Source organism: Choloepus didactylus, chromosome 18, assembly GCF_015220235.1.
Source record: "Choloepus didactylus isolate mChoDid1 chromosome 18, mChoDid1.pri, whole genome shotgun sequence".
Taxonomy (NCBI): domain Eukaryota; kingdom Metazoa; phylum Chordata; class Mammalia; order Pilosa; family Megalonychidae; genus Choloepus; species Choloepus didactylus.
The window spans coordinates 30724394-30742330 of NC_051324.1; the positions used below are offsets into that span (position 1 = coordinate 30724394).

Below are 17937 nucleotides of genomic sequence, written 5' to 3' on the forward strand. Positions count from 1 at the left end.
AAGTATAAACTCCCTTAATTTTGCAGTAAATATAAAGATGAGCTTTAACTAAACTTCAGCAATTCCATTTCTAGGTATAATCCCCAGAAAAACTCTCACATACGTGACCAAGGAGACATGTAATTCAATGCTGTGGTGTTTAAAATAATGTAAAATTAGAAATAATCTAAAGTAATAGATAAAATACATTGTAGTATAGAAATACATTGGAATACTCTGTAACACCTAAAATTAATAAATGGATAAATCTTGAAACAATAAAGTGGCGGGAAAAAGCACAAAAGTACATCCATAGGCAATTGTTGCTTAATGGGTGAAGAGTTTCTGTTCTGACAGATGAAAAATTTTCAGTAATGGAAAGTAATGATGGTAGCACAACATTGTAAAAGTAATTAATACTACTGAAGTGTATAGTTTAAAACGGCAAATTTTATGTTACATATGTTATCACAATAAAAAAACTGATGATGGTGCAAAGTAAAAAAAAAAAAGTATATCTGCAGAGTGATATTATTTATGTACATTTTTAAAGCTCCAAAATAATATTTAACATTGTTATATGTATAGGCATATGTAGTAAAAGTTAAAAAAGGTACATGGGGATGATATGTATCAAAGGTTACCTCTAGGGGCAAAAGTGGGAAAAGCATAGGATGGGGGGTAGACAGGGAGTGGGAAGGAAGTAGCACTTTGACAACATCTGTAATTTTTCCTTTAAAGAAAATCTAGGGTCTGATGGTGAGTGGACAGTGGGGGTTCTGTGCCTCGGGCTCTGGGCACGATGTACGGGAGGCTGGAGTCAGGTCATTGCTGTAGATTTACCTCCGTACCCAGCGGAGTCGGCCACCGCGCCGGGGACGCGAGGCGTGGCAGGGCTCGGGTTACCCGGGACCCTCAGCTCCGCGAATCCCGCCGGGCCCGCCGTTGAGTGAAGTGGCCCGGGCCTGAGGCCGTGCAGGCCGAGGGTCTGGGGTGAATGTGGCCCCCAGGGGTCAGCGGCCCCATTAGGGGAAAGAAAGAATTTAAACCTTCTCTCAGAATTGTATGGCAGAACTAAAGAAGACGACAACCAAGGGTCATCTGAAATTGTGATTGGCTCTCTAGTAATTCCAGGACAAAGTTAGAGATCACGACTCAAGCATAAGTTTTCCTAAGACCACTACAAAGATGTTTGATATAAAGGCTTGGGCTGAGTATGTTGTGGAATGGGCTGCAAAGGACCCATATGGCTTCCTTACAACAGTGATTTTGGCCCTTACTCCATTGTTCCTAGCAAGTGCTGTACTATCCTGGAAATTGGCCAAGATGATTGAGGCCAGGGAAAAGGAGCAGAAGAAGAAACAAAAACGTCAAGAAAATATTGCAAAAGCCAAACGACTAAAAAAGGATTGAAGAAAAGAACAGGCTCTGAAACCAGAGGAAAATTATTTGGAAAATTATGCAGCTTTGGAGAAGGACTCAACTAAGGTTTCTTCTTTGGGTTTTGTGACCGTATTATATAGTAAACAAAGTCTGACTATATGGAAGAATCATGTTAGTTATGACCTCAGTACTGTAGTAACTTTTACTCTTGGATATGGAAATATGTTGGTATCTGTGACAGTTATTGGGTAAATTGGCATTTATTCTACAAAATCTTTATAACTGATCATTTATTAGGCTATCTACTGAAATAAAAATATCCTATGGTGAAAAAAAATGACTTTAGATTATGAACTTTATTCAAATAGCAGCTTAAATTCAGGTCCTGTTCTGGACAAAGAAAGTAAAAGTCAGAATTGTCCTCTTTAAGATGAAAAGTATGTTTGGGCTTAAAAAAGTGTATTAATCACATCCTTTGTCATTATTGCTTATTTCATGCAATATAATCATTTCTGGTTTCCTCAAAGCAAATATTAATCATTTAATTCTTTATTTTCTGTATGGTTTGTGTGATTTTTAGCCTTTACACTGGTAATATAAATATCAGACATTCTGCATTTTTTAAACCTAATTTTATAAAGAGTTCTCTTGACTAGTAGAATACTGCCTGCTGGATATAACATTTTTTTTATTTACGAGCACGGCCATTTTCTTAGACATGACTTGTGTAGAATAAAATTATAATTTAAAGCTTGCAGTACAAATGCCAAACATTATAGTACCTTGAAACCTCTTTATTTTTGCTTGCGCTAAGTAGAAATGTGAAATAGTTAATATTCTTATCAGGTAATTTGCTTACTATATACCACTTTTGTTTTTTACTCCATTTTTTTGTTTAACTCATGTGGTAGTGATGTCCTATACTTTTTGATCAAACAAAAGAGTTCTTTTAAGGAACTCTTAAAATGAATAGTTGAGTCGTACTTCATAAGTGTTAAGGAAAGCTTGGAAAAATTTTGTTGGGCATAGTAATTGGGGTGAAAATAGATAAATTACTTCAAAATGAGAATGTTACATTTGGAAGTAAAGAGCTAAAGACTATTTCTCATTAAGTAGTAAAACTGGAATTTTTACTATTAAACATGGCTTTTGTAAATATGTGCTCTAAAATTTTTTTTCTTGGTCAGTCTTTCATAGCTTATTAATATTTTCCTTACTTTTTATATGAATTTTAAGTTACAGAAAATTGTCCAACAGCTAATTTAAAAATGAAACTAGATATTGAAATAAATTTGATATTTTTATTAAAAAAATAAAAAAATAAAGAAAGAAAATAAAGAAAGAAAATCTAAAGCAAACATGCAAACTGTTACTAGATGGAGGGTAAAAGGATGTTTATTATTTTCTATCCTTTCAGTATATTTTAAATATTTCATAATTTAAACATATGAATGGTATGTCTGTTTTAAAAGGCCTATCCAAAAAATAAGGACAAAAGCTTTTAAAAATGGAGAGCTTTGTTTATTATAGCAAAAGAAATGAAAACAGAATTAGTTAAATAAATTGTAGTATAGCCAAACAATGAAATGTCAAATAACCATAAAAAATGGTAATTCAAAAGTATGGTTATTAACTTGGAAAGATGTTGACAACATATTAAGTGAAAAAAGACAGGCTATAAAATTATAGGTTCTCAACTAAGGCATTAAATGGTTAGAGGAACCTTCTAAATTCATAAACAGGTTGAAGCTCCATTAATGCAGTTGCTATATTTTAATCTCTTAACTTGAATCCATGGAAAGAAGTTAACCACAAGGAGCCTAATAATAATAAAAATTACAAAAGATAAATTCTAGAGTTTGGAACAAGAAAGATATTGCTATAATTGCTATAAGGAACAGCTGCATTCAAAGCCAAAAACAATTATTGCCTAGTATTAGTGCCAACAATCCCCACCATTCCAAATGGTATTTGTTCTAATCTCACCAACCAGTCAGAGAATTACCTGAGCTAGCACAGTAGCATAAGTTGCTGACCATATATTCAAGACAGCCAGATAAAATATAATAAACTATATACAAAATAAATTAAATCAGGTATTATAAATCAATGCAACCCAAACTACATTCACAAACTGGTACCATATTATAAAAGGAAGAGTGGTGGCAGGAAATTACTGAAGTTTTGAGAGAGAATAAAATGTTATGTCCTGCTACATTTCTACCCTTCTGGATAAACTGGAAATTTGCCTTGGGTGTTTGGGCTGGTTTGAAGCTGTTCTCTTAATCCATACCTGTGGGGGCAGACCTATTGTTGGGTGGGAACTTTTGATTAGGTTGTTTCCCTGGAGATGTGACCCAGCCCATTCAAGATGGGTTTTAATTCCCTTGCTGGAGTCTTCATGAGAGGATAAAAGACAGACGAAATTTAGAGAGCTCAGAGAGGCTAAGAGAGAAATACCCAGAGACATTTTGGAGAGAGAGAGAGAGAGAGAGAGAGAGAGCCATGTTGAAACCAGATACTGGGGGTAAAGGACTAGCAGACACCATATACCTTCCCATGTGACACAGGAACCCCAGAGAGTAGGATCAGCAGATGTCAGCCATGTGCCTTCCCATGTGACAGAGGAAACCCAGATGCCATCTGCCTTTCTTCAGAAAAAGTATTATCCTGTTGATGCCTTAATTGGGACATTTTCACGCCCTTAGAATAGTAACTCGTAACTTAATAAATCCTTATTGGTTAAAAGCCAACCCATTTCTGGTATACTGCATTCTGGCATCTTTAAAACTGAAACAGTGCTCTAAAATTGTGCTCACTATTTTAACAAAGTTAAAGTTATCCAAAAGGTCTAAGAATAATAACAGATTCTATCTTACGAAAATCACAATAGCATACAATAAAGGGTTGAAGTTAGGACTCTCAGGGAACAATATTTCCATCATTATTCCTTTACTATGAAAATATTTCTTGTGTTCCTCATACCTTAATGAAACACTTTTGAGACTCCTAAGACCAACAAATACAAACTGCATTTATTGTGTAAAAATTAAGAATGGCTCAGGCTATGTAATGGTAGCCAGATGCAAGATGTACTAAACTTCAGCTCCCAGAAGAGTTGATTTTGAACTCATTCACCCTTTGAGAGAAGACATCCCAGCTCGCATAATTTCATCAACCAGGAGAATGTTGCTGGCAATCACTGCGCTGAGGGAAAAAAAATGACAGTTTGAGTAATACCTATCAATCTACCCTTATCTTTTCCCCCAGCAATCTTCAGCTATGAAGGGTACTTTGTTCTTCAATGATGCTGGTGTGAGATTTTATGAGACAAAGCTATTAGAAATAACAACATCATCTCCTGTATTATAATTTCAATTCCTTTGCTGATAAGGCAGAAGCCTGATTTTACATTCCAGCAAAGCTGAGCTCATTTTTAGCATATTTGATTTTTCCCACTATGCATGTAGTACTATTTCAGTAAAGTTTCTTCTTTCCCCTCCGCCTGGCCAGATAAACAGTAAGATTAACCTTTCCTATAACTTACACTGCTAGAACCAAAATATAAAACATATTATATAAATGTTAGAAGCTAGGCTTAATAACCGGATACCTTTTCATACACTTTACAATTTTTTACACAGTCAAGTGGCAAAAGTAATACATTTTAATGTGTGCTGGTTTGTATATATTATGTCCCCCAGAAAAAGCCATATTCTTTGGTGCAATCTTGTGGGGACAGACATATTAGTGTGGATTAGGTTGGAACCTATTGGTTCAGTATTTCCAAGGAGGTGTGGCCACGCCCATTCAGCATGGGCCTTGATTAGTTTACTAGGGCCTTACATAAGCTCAGACAGAAGGAGCCAGCTTGCTACAGCCAAGAGGGGAACTTTGAAGAACGCTCAGTAGCTGAGACAGACATTTTGAAGACGGCCCTTGGAAGCTGATGCAGACATTTTGGAGAATGCCATTTTGAAATGCAACCTGGGAGCAAGCAGACGCCAGCCACGTGCCTTCCCAGCTAACAGAGGTTTTCCAGATGCCATTGGCCATCCTCCAGGGAAGGTACCCAATTGTCAATGTGTTACCTTGGACACTTTATGGCCTTAAAATCTGTAACTGTGTAACCAAATAAACCCCCTTTTATAAAAGCCAATCCATTTCTGGTATTTTGCAAAAAGGCAGCATTACCAAACCAGAACATAATGTTTTCAATTACATACTTAAAGGTTTTTCTCTTCATATTAATACAGACTTACCAAGAGTGAAGAAGTTGTTTTTTCACACAGTAATTATCGCAGACTCCTGCATCTGCTGCTATCATTGGTTCACCTGCAAAGTAAAAACAATTTAAACACTATGATCTTAATATGGTCTATTAAATATTAGTTGGTATAGTCTAACAATATTTAATACACACCAAAACTACTATTGTCAAAGTCACCAATGATCTCTATATTGTTAAATCCAATGGTTAATTCTTAGGCCTCATCTATCAGCAGCACTTGACATACTTGATCACTCCCTCCTGACTATTTTCTTCTCTTGTCTTCCAGGATACCATACTCCACTGGTTTTCTTTCATTTGCAATAGTGACTACTTCTTTGTCTACTTTACTTGTTCTCCTAATTCCCTCCCCCCACCACCTCACACCCCACCCCACTCCCATTCCTGCCAAGTTCTTAATGTTGGAGTACCCAAAGGATCAGTCCTGGGCTGTTCTCTTCTCCAACTACAATTGCTCCCTAGGTGACATCATGGGTTTAAACCATCAACACTCTGATGACTCTAAGTTTTTTCTCTAGCCCACAGCTATTTCTTGAGCTCCACACTTATTACTTATATATCCAACTGCCTGTTTACTTGGAAGTCTACAGATATTTCAAACTTAACTTTGCCAAAGATGAATGCTGATATCCTCCCACCAGAACCAGCTCTACCCCACAGTTAATTCCATTAATAGTAACTCCAACCTTCCTGCTGCTCAGTAGCCAGAGTGATCCTTTTAAACATAACTAGACCAAGCCACACCTCTGTTCAAAGTTGTTCCCTATTCCAATAGAGTAAAAGCCAAAGTCCTTAGACTGGCCCACGTGTCCATAGATGATGTGACCTTCTATTACCTCTCTCGCATACTTCCTCCTCCTCAAAAACATCACACATTGACTTTTCCACTGCCTATTTCCTCTCCTTAGAACGCTCTTTCCCCAGATAACCACATGGCTAACTCCCCCAGTACCCTCGACTTTTTTCAATAGATATCTTCTCAATGAGGCCTAACCTGACCATCTTCTTTAAAACTGCAAACCCCTCCCCATCCTCCTGTGCTGGCATTCACAATCATCCTTATTCTACTCTTTCATATTTTCACAATAAAAATTTTATTTTTATTACTGTGCTTAGGTTAATTACTTATTGCCTGTCTTCCCCAGCTAGAATGTAAACTCACAAGGGCAAGAATATTTGACTGTTTTGTTGTTTGATGAATCCCAAGCTTCAAATAATAAGTACTCAATAACTATTTCTTAAATTAATGATTATTTTCCTTTAAGGAGTTTAAAAGTAAACTAAAGGCACCCAACATTTAAATATTAAAGTCATCTAAACTCCTACTCCCTTATTATAAGATCTGGACCACTGTCCTATAATCCTTTGCTTTATTAAGCAACTAATTTTTCTTCACTTTCTTACCTGTATTCAAATCTATGCCAACAAGTTGCTTTGATTCTGAATGCTCAGCCTGAAGTTTTACTAGTGTTTCCTGCAGATCAAAACCAGAATTCTGAGCAAGAACCTTTAGATATAAAAAGAATAATTAACATATGTATAAAATCCCTACACATAATACTTGAATACCAAATATAAAAAATAAGGCACTACTCTCTAGTTTTGTGAAAATAGATCCATAATATGCTAATCATACTGTTCGTATTTTGAAAAATTCCATTCTTACTCTAAATCAAATTATTTTGTCTATCTAATAGTTTTATATTTACTTAAACATTTCTCCTATGCACATCATACTGAATTCTGAGGACATTAGAGCTCTCTCATCCCCACCCCACCCCACTGCATTAATTTCCCTCAGTGCAAAAGATTTAAAAAAAAAAAACAACAGGAAGAAAGGAAGCAAAATGGCATTCTTGTCTCCTCTAGTCCCTCCAGCTGCACATCCCTCAGTTTTAACCAGGCACTTGTGAAGGGAAACCTGCGTATTTGCAGTACCTCTGTGCCCCTTGCCACCATGAGGAGAGTCCTGACCTGTGGCAAGAAGGATGGAGAAACCTGTACTCGAAACCAGGTTCATCTTTCAAACCACCAGCTGATGAGGAAAAAGGTATCACCGATGTATATACTGCTTACCAATTTAGGTCAACTACAGGATCATTACTTACTGACTTTGTTGCTTTGAGGAAAGGAAAAATAGATATCTAATTCACAAAGATTCTACAAATTATAGATAATTTTAATAGCAATTATTGAGGAGATTCTGCTGTTACAGTGAGTAACGTTTTAGTTTATGGCAATAGCATACTTGAAGTAATTTTGTGTGTTTCTAAGTGGTTCACAACCAGATTAGGACAAAGGAAAAGGAATGGAATTTCTCTATCCTTCTGTCGCCAATGGAAAAAATCTGCTTTGTCTCCTTTCTAGAGGAATTAAGTGACAATGACAAATGCAAGTTAGTATCTGAAAGTACAACAGCCTGAAGTTCTCACCTTTCACAATTTAAAGTGACAACACTGGATACCATCAACAAAATAAAGACTGAACCAAAAAATCTAATTAAATTTTTAAAATGCAATTTTATTGAAATATATTCACATAACACACAATCCTTCAAAGTGTACAATCAGTTATTCACAGTATCATCATATAGTTGTGCATCCATCACCACAATCAATCTTTGAACATTTTCATTATCCAAAAAGTAAAATAAAAATTAAAATAAAAAAGAACATCCAAAACATTCCATTCCCCTCCTTCCCCCATTGTTCATTTACTTATTTACTTTCTTTCAACACTCATTTATTGTTTTTTTAACTTTATCAAAAAATTAAAAAACATTAAAAACATTTCAAACAAAACCAAAACAAAGGAATAAGAAAAATAAATAATCTAAAATAACTACATTACTTCCAACATGTTCCTACCCTACCCCAAGAAAATAAACAAACTATAAACAAAGGAATAAGAGAAACAATTAACCTAAAATGACTACATTGCTACTAACTTGTTCCTACCATACCCCCCTAAAATTAACAAACCATAGCCGTTCCTGAGCATTCCCATAACATTAAGCTTACCCTCCATAACTTATCTATCCTTAACTTATCTGTCCTTATTGTATTATTGTTCCCCCTTCACTATTTGCTGTCTATCGCTAGGTCCCCTATATTCTACAATGTAAACCATTTATTTTACATTTTTCACAGAGTTCACATTAGTAGTAACATACAATATTTCTCTTTTTGTGCTTGGCTTATTTTACTCAGCATTATGTCTTCAAGTTTCATCCATGTTGTCATATGTTTCACGATCTTGTTCCTTCTTACTGCTGTGTAGTATTCCAAACATTTTGCTTATCCACTCATCTGTTGAAGGAAATTTGGACTGCTTCCATCTCTTGGCAATTGTGAATAATCCTGCTATGAACATTAGTGTGGAGATATCTGTTCATGTCATTGCTTTCAGGTCTTCCGGGTATATACCGAAAAGTGAAATTGCTGGATCAAAGGGTAACTTTATATCTAGTTTTCTAAGAAACTAACAGACTATCTTCCAGAGTGGCTGTACCATTATATAGTACCACCAGCAAGGAATAAGAGTTCTAATTTCTCCACATCCTCTCCAGCATTTGTAGTTTCCTGTTTGTTTAATGGCAGCCAATCTAATTGGTATGAGATGATATCTCACTGTGGTCTCAATTTGCATTTCCCTAATCGCTAGTGAAGATGAACATTTTCTCATGTGTTTTTTGTCCATCTGTGTTTCCTCTGCAGAGAACTGTCTTTTCATATATTTCACCCATTTTATAATTGGGCTGTCTGTACTACTGTCATTGAGTTGTAGGGTTTCTTTATATATGCAAGATATCAGTCTTTTGTCAGATACATGGTTTCCAAATATTTTTTCCCATTTAGTTGGCTGCCTCTTCACCGTTTTGACAAATTTCTTTGAGGTACAGAAGATTTTAAGTTTGAGGAGTTCCCATTTATCTATTTTTTTCTTTTGTTGCTTGTGCTTTGGGTATAAGGTCTAAGAAATGAACTCCTAATACAAGGTCTTGAAGATGTTTCCCTACATTATCTTCTAGGAGTTTTATGGTACTGTCTCTTATATTGAGGTTTTTAAACCATTTTGAGTTAGTTTTTGTGTAGGGTGCAAGGTAGGGGTCATCTTTCATTCTTTTGGATATGGCTATCCAGCTCTCCCAGCGATTGTTGAATGGACTGTTATGTCCCAGTTCAGTGGTTTTGGGGGACTTATCAAAGATCAGTCAACCATAGATCTGGGCGTCTATCCCCGAATTCTCTATTTGATTCCATTGATCAATATGTCCGTCTTTGTGCCACTACCATGCTGTTTTGACTACTGTGACTTTATAATAAGCTCCAAAGTCGGGGAGTGTAAATCCTCCCGCTTCGTTTTTCTGTTTCAGAATGTTTTTAGCAATTCGAGGCATCTTTCCCTTTCAAATAAATTTGATAACTAGCTTTTCCAAGTCTGCAAAGTAGGTTGTTGGAATTTTGATTGGAATTGCACTGAACCTAGATGAGTTTGGGTAGAATTGAGGTCTTAACAACATTTAGCCTTCCTATCCATGAACACGGAATATTTTTCCATCTCTTTAGGACCCCTTCTATTTCTTTTAGTAAAGTTATGTAGTTTTCTATGGATAGGTCTTTTACATCCTTGGTTAAGTTTATTCCTAGGTACTTGATTTTTTTAGTTGCTATTGAGAATGGAATCTTTTTCTTGAGTGCCTCTTCAGTTAGGTCATTTCTGGTGTATAGGAACATTACTGACTTATTTGCATTAATCTTGTACCCCACTACTTTGCTAAATTTGCTTATTAGCTCAAGTAGCTGTGTCATCAATTTCTCAGGGTTTACCAGATATAAGACCATATCATCTACAAATAATGACAGTTTTACTTCTTCCTTTCCAATGTGGATGCCTTTTATTTCTTTATCTTGCTGGATTGCTCTGGCTAGCACTTCTAGCACAATGTTCAATCACAGTGGTGACAGTGGGCATCCTTGTCTCATTCCTAATCTTAGAGGGAAGGCTTTCAGTCTTTCGCCATCAAATACTATGCTGGCTGTAGGTTTTTCATATATGCTCTTTATCATATTGCGGAAGTTTCCTTCAATTCCTACCTTTTGAAGTGTTTTTATCAAAAAAGGATGCTGAATTTTGTCGAATGCTTTTTCAGCATCTATTGAGATGATCATTTGATTTTTCCCTTTTGATTTGTTAATGTGTTGTATTACATTGATTGATTTTCTTACACTGAACCATTCTTGCATGCCTGGAATGAATCCCACTTGGTCATGGTGCATGACTTTTTTAATGTTTCTTTGGGTTCGATGAAAAATCTAATTAAATATTAAGTTCTAAATGTTTCCATTATGACTCGTTAATCATGGATCATTTCTGAAGGAAATTTTTGGACCTACATCAAAAGAGGCATGCTTTAGAGAAGGAAGCAAGGGGCAATGCACTATTTCATGAAACTTCTGCAGGACTCTGAGCAGTTATCACAAGAGTTTCTGTTTTAGCTATAAAATATCTAAGAGAAAAACTGTATTTGGAAATGCAAATAAATTCCTACCTTTCTACTCTGCTGTTAGATTATATGTACAATTTTTAATAAAAAACTTTATTGTCTAGCCAGTTTTTCTCTGGCCATTAGGATAGTTGTACCTTAGGAATAATGAGTAAGGCATCAGCAAAAGCCTGGACACCAAGACGAGCTCTTCCTTTTATACTGTGCTTGTGTGTAACAAGAGCTTCAGCTATTGCCACTTCCACTGCACCAGCCCCTGGAACCACACAACCTATTGGAGAAAAAAAAAATGATTGGCAAGACATGCCATATAGAAAAAACAGAGAAAAAAAGCAATTAGCTATTCAAGTGTTTTCTATCATCTTACCTACTTCTAAAATGTGTGTAAACATATGCAGAATCAAGTAAGTTGCATAGCTTAGTGATTACTCAGTTGTCTTACGAAATATCTTGAATTTATATACCATGAATAATTAAGAATGATAGGTATAAACAACTGGCTACCAACAGCTCTTACTTCATTTCTTCTACCTTTTCTTAGTCCTCTATGAATATGTTTAAATTGTAATTATTTATAATTGTGGCAGGTGGTTGATCATAATATTAGGCCAAGATAATTTGGCCACAGTTTGGTATGGAATTCTTGGGACTCAATGAAGTATTTGTTTTTCTATACTGGAGCAGAACTCAAACTGCTACCTGAGGAAAATTTTAGGTGTTATTATTATTTTAAGGCAAAAGCTCTGGTTAAACATATCCCAATTTCCACATCAGGATGTGACTTTTGAACCTGCTTGTGTGGTTTTATAAAGCATGACTGCTCTTCTCTTGATCAGCAAATGTGCTTTGGAATCAACCATCTTTAATACAAAACAATATAAAAAGAATTTTTTCTTTTATCCAAAACCTTTTTTAATTTCCTTCCCCTGATTCTCAGCTTCACTTCACAATATTCCTCCTCAAAACAGCTGTCTACCACAAGGTGATCATTTCCTCCCCTCCCATTCACATTTAAAAGAAAGTTCCTTGTTAAATACTGAACACATACAAAAGAGCATGTGTATGTGTGAGGTGTAAAGAATAACAATAAAATAAACACCCATATTGAGAAACAGAACATTACCAGTACCCTTAAAAACCTCCCTCTGGGAAAACACACATATCAAAATGCATGGGGTGCCACTAAAGCACTTCAAAAGGGAATTTTATATCAATAAATGCCTATATTAGAAAAGAAAAGAAGTCTCAAAGCAATGACCTCAGCTTCCATCTTAAGAGACTAGAAAAGGAAAAGCAAATGAAATCTATTATAAGCAGAGAAAGGAAATAATAAAGAGCAGAGTGGAAATCAATGAAATTTTTTTAAAGCTGAAAAACAATAGAGAAAAATCAATGAACATAAAAGCCAATTCTTTGAGAAGATCAATAGAATTGATAAACCTCTAGACAGACTCATCAGGAAAAAAAGGGAGACAGAAATGACCAGTGTCAGAACTGATAAAGGTGACATCACTACAGATGCTATGGATATTGGGATAACAAGGGAATATTATGAATAACTTTATGCCAATAAATTTGTAAACTTGGATCAGAGTCAGCAAAAGTTCTGCAAAAGGCTATATAGTCATATTTTAGCTCTATGGACCATACAATTTCTATAGCAACTACTCAACTCTGCCTTTGTACCACAAAAGTAGCCAAAGACAATACTAAATGAACGGGGTTGTGGATGTGTAAACTTTATTTACAAAAACAGTCTGTGAGCCATATTTAGTTGATGATGACCCCTTAAATGAAATGAACAAATTCCTTGAAAGACACAGATGACTAAAGCCTACTCAAGAACAGATAACCTGAACAGCCTTATATCTACTAAAGAAATTGAATTTATAGTTAAAAACCTTCCCATAAAGAAAACTCCACACCCTGATTGGCTTCACTAATGAATTCTATCAAACATTTTTAAAAAATACCAATTCTACATAAATATTTTCAGAAAATTGAAGAGTAAAGAATACTTTCCAACTCATTTTATGAATCTAGCATTATTTTAATACCAAAATTGGATAAAGGCATTACAAGGAAAAACATATATTAATGAATATAAATGTCAAAGTTCTTTTTTTTTTAAACAACCTTAGGGGATAGTGGAACAGCATGAGACCCTGAATCATCTTGTAGAAGAAAGCTTTAGGCTATGATATGACTGGGAAACAAACCTCTATCCTATTTGAGCCTTTGTATGTTTTAAGGTCTATTTCTCATAGAAGATTGTATTATTCTAACTAATAAAGTTTCTCACCAAATACACTTTTTTATAGTCTGTAAGCAGCCAGAAATTCATTCACACTAGTAGAGAAGTAGGATGAATAGCAAAATTGCTTCTTCCTTTGTAGGGGTAAGGATTTCTTTATTTTATCTTACCTTTGGGGGGAAGTAGAAATCTTACCAGTTTTGAATGACCCCATATGTTTCTGGGAAATGGGAAGAAAGGCAAACATGGGCAAACTGACTGGGTTCTAAACATGGCAGATACAAGTGTAACATAGTGGTCTCCAAAGTGTGGTGTGTCTACTTTGGAGAAAATTTAAAAGTTCTTAACAGAATTTTAGTAAATCAAGTCCAAAAATATTTTTAAAACAAAAATGATAATCATCATAACTAAGTAGGGTTTATTTCAAGAATTCACCACACTAAGAAATAAAATAAAAAACATATGATCATCTCAGAAGATGTAGAAAAAGCACTTGACAAAATCCAACATTCATTCATGATTTAAAAAAAACAACAACAAAAAAACCCTTTCAGCAATCTGACAAAGGGTTTTTATGAAAAACCTACAGCTAATAGCACACCCAATGAAGAAAGACTGAATGCTTTCCCCTAAGATCAGGAATTGGGAAAGGATGCTGTGCCGGTTTGAATGTATTTGTCCCCCAGAAAAAAACATATTCTTTGATGCAATCTTGTGTGGCAGACGGTTTTAGTGCTGATGGGATTGGAATTCTTTGAGTGTTTCCATGGAAATGTGACCCACCCAATTATAGGTGATAACTCTAATGAGATAATTTCCATGGAAGTGTGGCTCCACCCATTCAGCATGGGCCTGGATTACTGGAGCACTATATAAGCTCAGACAGAGGAGCAAGCTTGCTACAGCCAAGAGGGACACTTTGAAGAACGCACAGGAGCGGAGAGAGGAGCTTCAGCTTACACAGACATTTTGGAGCAGCCTTTGAAAGCAGACTTTTGCTCTGGAGAAGCTAAGAGAGGACAAACGCCCCAAGAGCAACTGAGAGTGACATTCTGAAAAGAAGCTGAAGCCTAGGGAAGAACGTCCTGGGAGAAAGCCATTTTGAAACCAGAACTTGAAACAGACGGCAAGCCGCATGCCTTCCCAGCTAACAGAGGTTTTCTGGACGCCATTGGCCATCCTCCAGTGAAGGTACCCAATTGTTAATGCATTACCTTGGACACTTTATGGCCTTCGGACTGTAACGGTGTAACCAAATAAACCCCCACTTATAAAAGCCAATCTATTTCTGGTGTTTTGCATTCCCGCAGCATTAGCAAACTAGAACAGATGCCCACTCTCTTTATTTCTATTCAACACTGAATACAACATGTAGACAATCCAATGAAAGAAAGCAACTAGAACTAATAAGTGAATTTAGTACTGGATTCTATGTTTTTGAAAACATATTGAAAGCATCTGTTTTGAAGCATCTTAAAAAACTGCTGCTAGCTTTCATCAAAAGTGTCTATAAAAAGTAGGGAGTGACCCTTATATAAAGCCCCACATTATTTCCATGTAGGAACTGATTTTTTTCCTTTTCAGTCATGAAATCTGTATAACTGATTGTATCCCTCTATATTCTAGCAGCTTAAATATTTACAGCAACTATTGTGTTTGTTATATGTATATTCTTTTTTCCCAGTTTCTAATTTTCCACTTCAACTTTTATTTTACCATTATTTCACTTCTGTTTTTGCTTTTCAGGAAAATCTGACCTCTTGTTTACAAAGTTTCTTAATACTCTATTTTTAATTGAGATAATTCACATACCTTAAAATTTACCCATTTAAAGTGTACTTTTCATTGATTTTCAATATATTCACAAGGTTGTACAACCATCACCACTATCTAATCCCAGAACATTTTCACCACCCCATACCCCATTAGCAATTGCTCCTTATTTCCCTTCTTTCAGATCCAAGCAACTACTAATATGGCAAAAATAACTTTTTGTCTATATGGATTTACCTCTTCTGGATATTTCCTATGAATGGAATCATAAAACATATGGCCTTTTGTGTCTGGCTTCTTTGACTTAGCATAATATTTTCAAGATTCATCCATGTTATAGCTCGTATAAGTACTTCATTCCTTTTAATGGCCAAATAACATTCTATTGTATTTTGTATTGTTTATCCATTCATCAGCTAATGGATATTTGGGTTGTTTCTACCTTTTGGGCTATTATGAATAATGTTGCTATGAACATTCATGCATAAGTTTTGGTGAGGACATTTTTCAACTCTTTTGTGTATATACCTAATAGTGGAATTACCTGTTCATACGGTAACTCTATATTTAATTTTCTGAAGAACTGCCAAACTGTTTTCCAAGGCAGCTGCACCATTTTATAATCCCACCAGCAAGGTATAAGGGTTCCAGTTTCTCCACTTCCTTGCCAATACTTATTATTGTCCATCTTTTTAATTATAGCCATTCCTAGTGGTTGTAAAATGGTATCTCCTTATGGTAATGATGCTGATCATCTTTTCATGTGCTTATTATTTCATTTTAACATGTGTGTTTTCATTAAATTATCTACCCAAACTCCTTTTAGAAAGACACTGGATATAAATTATCAATAAATAATAAATAATAATTTTTCACTGAGGTAATATAAGTTTTAACTACTTTTACTTTCATTTTAGGTTTTAAAAACAAATTTCTGGGAGACTTCCAGGAAGATGGAGGAGAAGGTGAGGCAGAATGGGCTTCTCCTCTGTGAAAATAACAAGAAAGGGGCTGGAAGACACCAGGGACCACAGTTGCGGGGTGTAACTGGCCATAGAGGATCCCCCACAGTATGACAGCGGAGGAGGGACTCAGTAAGTGTATTCCTGTCAGACCACCTCCCGGCCAGCAGCACCAAAACCACCGCCGGGCAAGGGAGTGAGCAGTGGCTCTCCATTACAATGCATCTACCTTGACAGTTTGCTGGGGGTGATCCTCCACAGTCAAACAGCAGGGGACTCCCATGAGGAAACCCAGTGGGGAGAGTTTGCTCTTCCCCCGTGGAAGTCCAGAAGAGTGCAACGGCAAGAAGTGGGGAAGAGGGAGGCATCATACTGGCAATCAGGAGCCACTCCCACACCCCAGAGACTCACCAGCACATGGCAGACAGGGAGTGGGCAGGCAGGGCTCATGTTCCATCTGCAGGGTGCCCTTGATCAGACTCCCTGCCTGCCTGCTCAGGGCCCACATCACAGCCCCAGGAAAGGCATTCCCCGGTGCACACAGAGAACGGGTGCACTGATCGTTTCCCTACCCAGTTTCGGCTCCACCCACTACATAGGAAAAGTTGGGGGAAGACCTACGTGAGAGCACCACCTTCTGATAGGTTAGGGAAACTGCACTCCAACAAATCAAATTTTATATATATATATATACACACACACACTCAAATAATTCTGCACTTCCCAAAATAACCCTATCAAGAAAGCAAATGCCCCAAAGCCAACAGAAAATTACAAAGCACTTGAAGGCTCTAGAAGATATGGACAAGCCAAATGAACAAATTAAAAAGCCTCAAGAAACACAAAATTTGGGGGAATTAATTAAAGAAGTACAAACAAAACAACTTCAACAAGATGGCTAAAGACATAAAGGAAATCTAGAAGACTCTACAAGAGCATAAAGAATTTGGAAGAGTAAATAAAAAAAATAGTAGACCTTATGGAAATAAGACACCATGGCTCAAATTAAAAATATACTAGAGGCTGGAGGGAAAGAAGATGGCAGCATAGAGAGGAGTGAAAGCTAATTAGTCCTCCTGGTACAACTAATAAACAACCAGGAACAACTAGTAAATAATCTGGAATAACTGCTGGGGAATAAACGTGACTGTCCACACATCATGCACCAACTCGGATCGGGAGGAATGCCTGAGATCACAGCATAAAATCTGTAAGTAAAGACTGCGGACCTGCGCCGAGAGCCCCTCCTCCATGGCAGCCCAAACTGCAAAGCCTTGCTGTGATAGAGAGCAGCACTCTCTGAACAAGCAAATATACCTCAGTCCAGCTACAACTGGGGTTTTGATTGACAAATGTGGACTGTTCAATACAAGCTACAAAAGCAGACAGAGGCTTTTAGTGATGACTGACCTTAAAGAGCCAGGGGACTTCTCTGTGCCGGGACGGGGAGCCCACAGGACTGGGTGCTATCTCTGGCCAGTGGGTGAAGCTGGGGGGACTGTGGACTGGCCCTGAAGGGGGGCTTTCTGTCCCTGTTTCTCTCTCTCAACCTGGGTGGCTCAGTGGAGAAAGCCACAGCCATTTTCAGTTCACAGCTCTCTGACCCAGGCAAGGGTGGAGATAAACAGAGTCAGAAGGACAAAGAACCTATTTAAATGCAAATGAAAATCCCTAGGGTGTGTATCTTCCCTAAGAGGAGTGAGGTGGCGCCAAGCCCTACTACCGGCCTCCCATTCAGAACCAGACCCCAGAGCCTCGGGGAAAACAGCCGAAACAGAAACTAAGGACT

General features: G+C 36.7%; 2 protein-coding genes across 2 annotated transcripts in view; one reads left to right on the forward strand and one right to left on the reverse strand.

The window, feature by feature from the left end:
• The first annotated feature begins 917 nt into the window (after window positions 1-917).
• LOC119514242 (small integral membrane protein 15) lies at window positions 918-1562 on the forward strand. Its single transcript, XM_037809920.1, has one exon. It carries the CDS (start codon window positions 1168-1170, stop codon window positions 1390-1392), a length of 225 nt encoding a protein of 74 aa, XP_037665848.1. The 5' UTR covers window positions 918-1167; the 3' UTR covers window positions 1393-1562.
• Window positions 1563-3943: 2381 nt separating this feature from the next.
• The window catches only part of CCT6B (chaperonin containing TCP1 subunit 6B), a 62830-nt gene continuing 48836 nt past the window's right edge, over window positions 3944-17937 (reverse strand). Inside the window, exons 11-14 of the mRNA XM_037808845.1 lie at window positions 11297-11430; window positions 7058-7160; window positions 5625-5697; window positions 3944-4569 (exon numbers count right to left, since the gene is read on the reverse strand). Of these exons, the coding sequence (XP_037664773.1) occupies window positions 4497-4569; window positions 5625-5697; window positions 7058-7160; window positions 11297-11430 (383 nt within the window). The 3' untranslated portion in view covers window positions 3944-4496. The remainder of the gene's footprint in view (window positions 4570-5624; window positions 5698-7057; window positions 7161-11296; window positions 11431-17937) is intronic.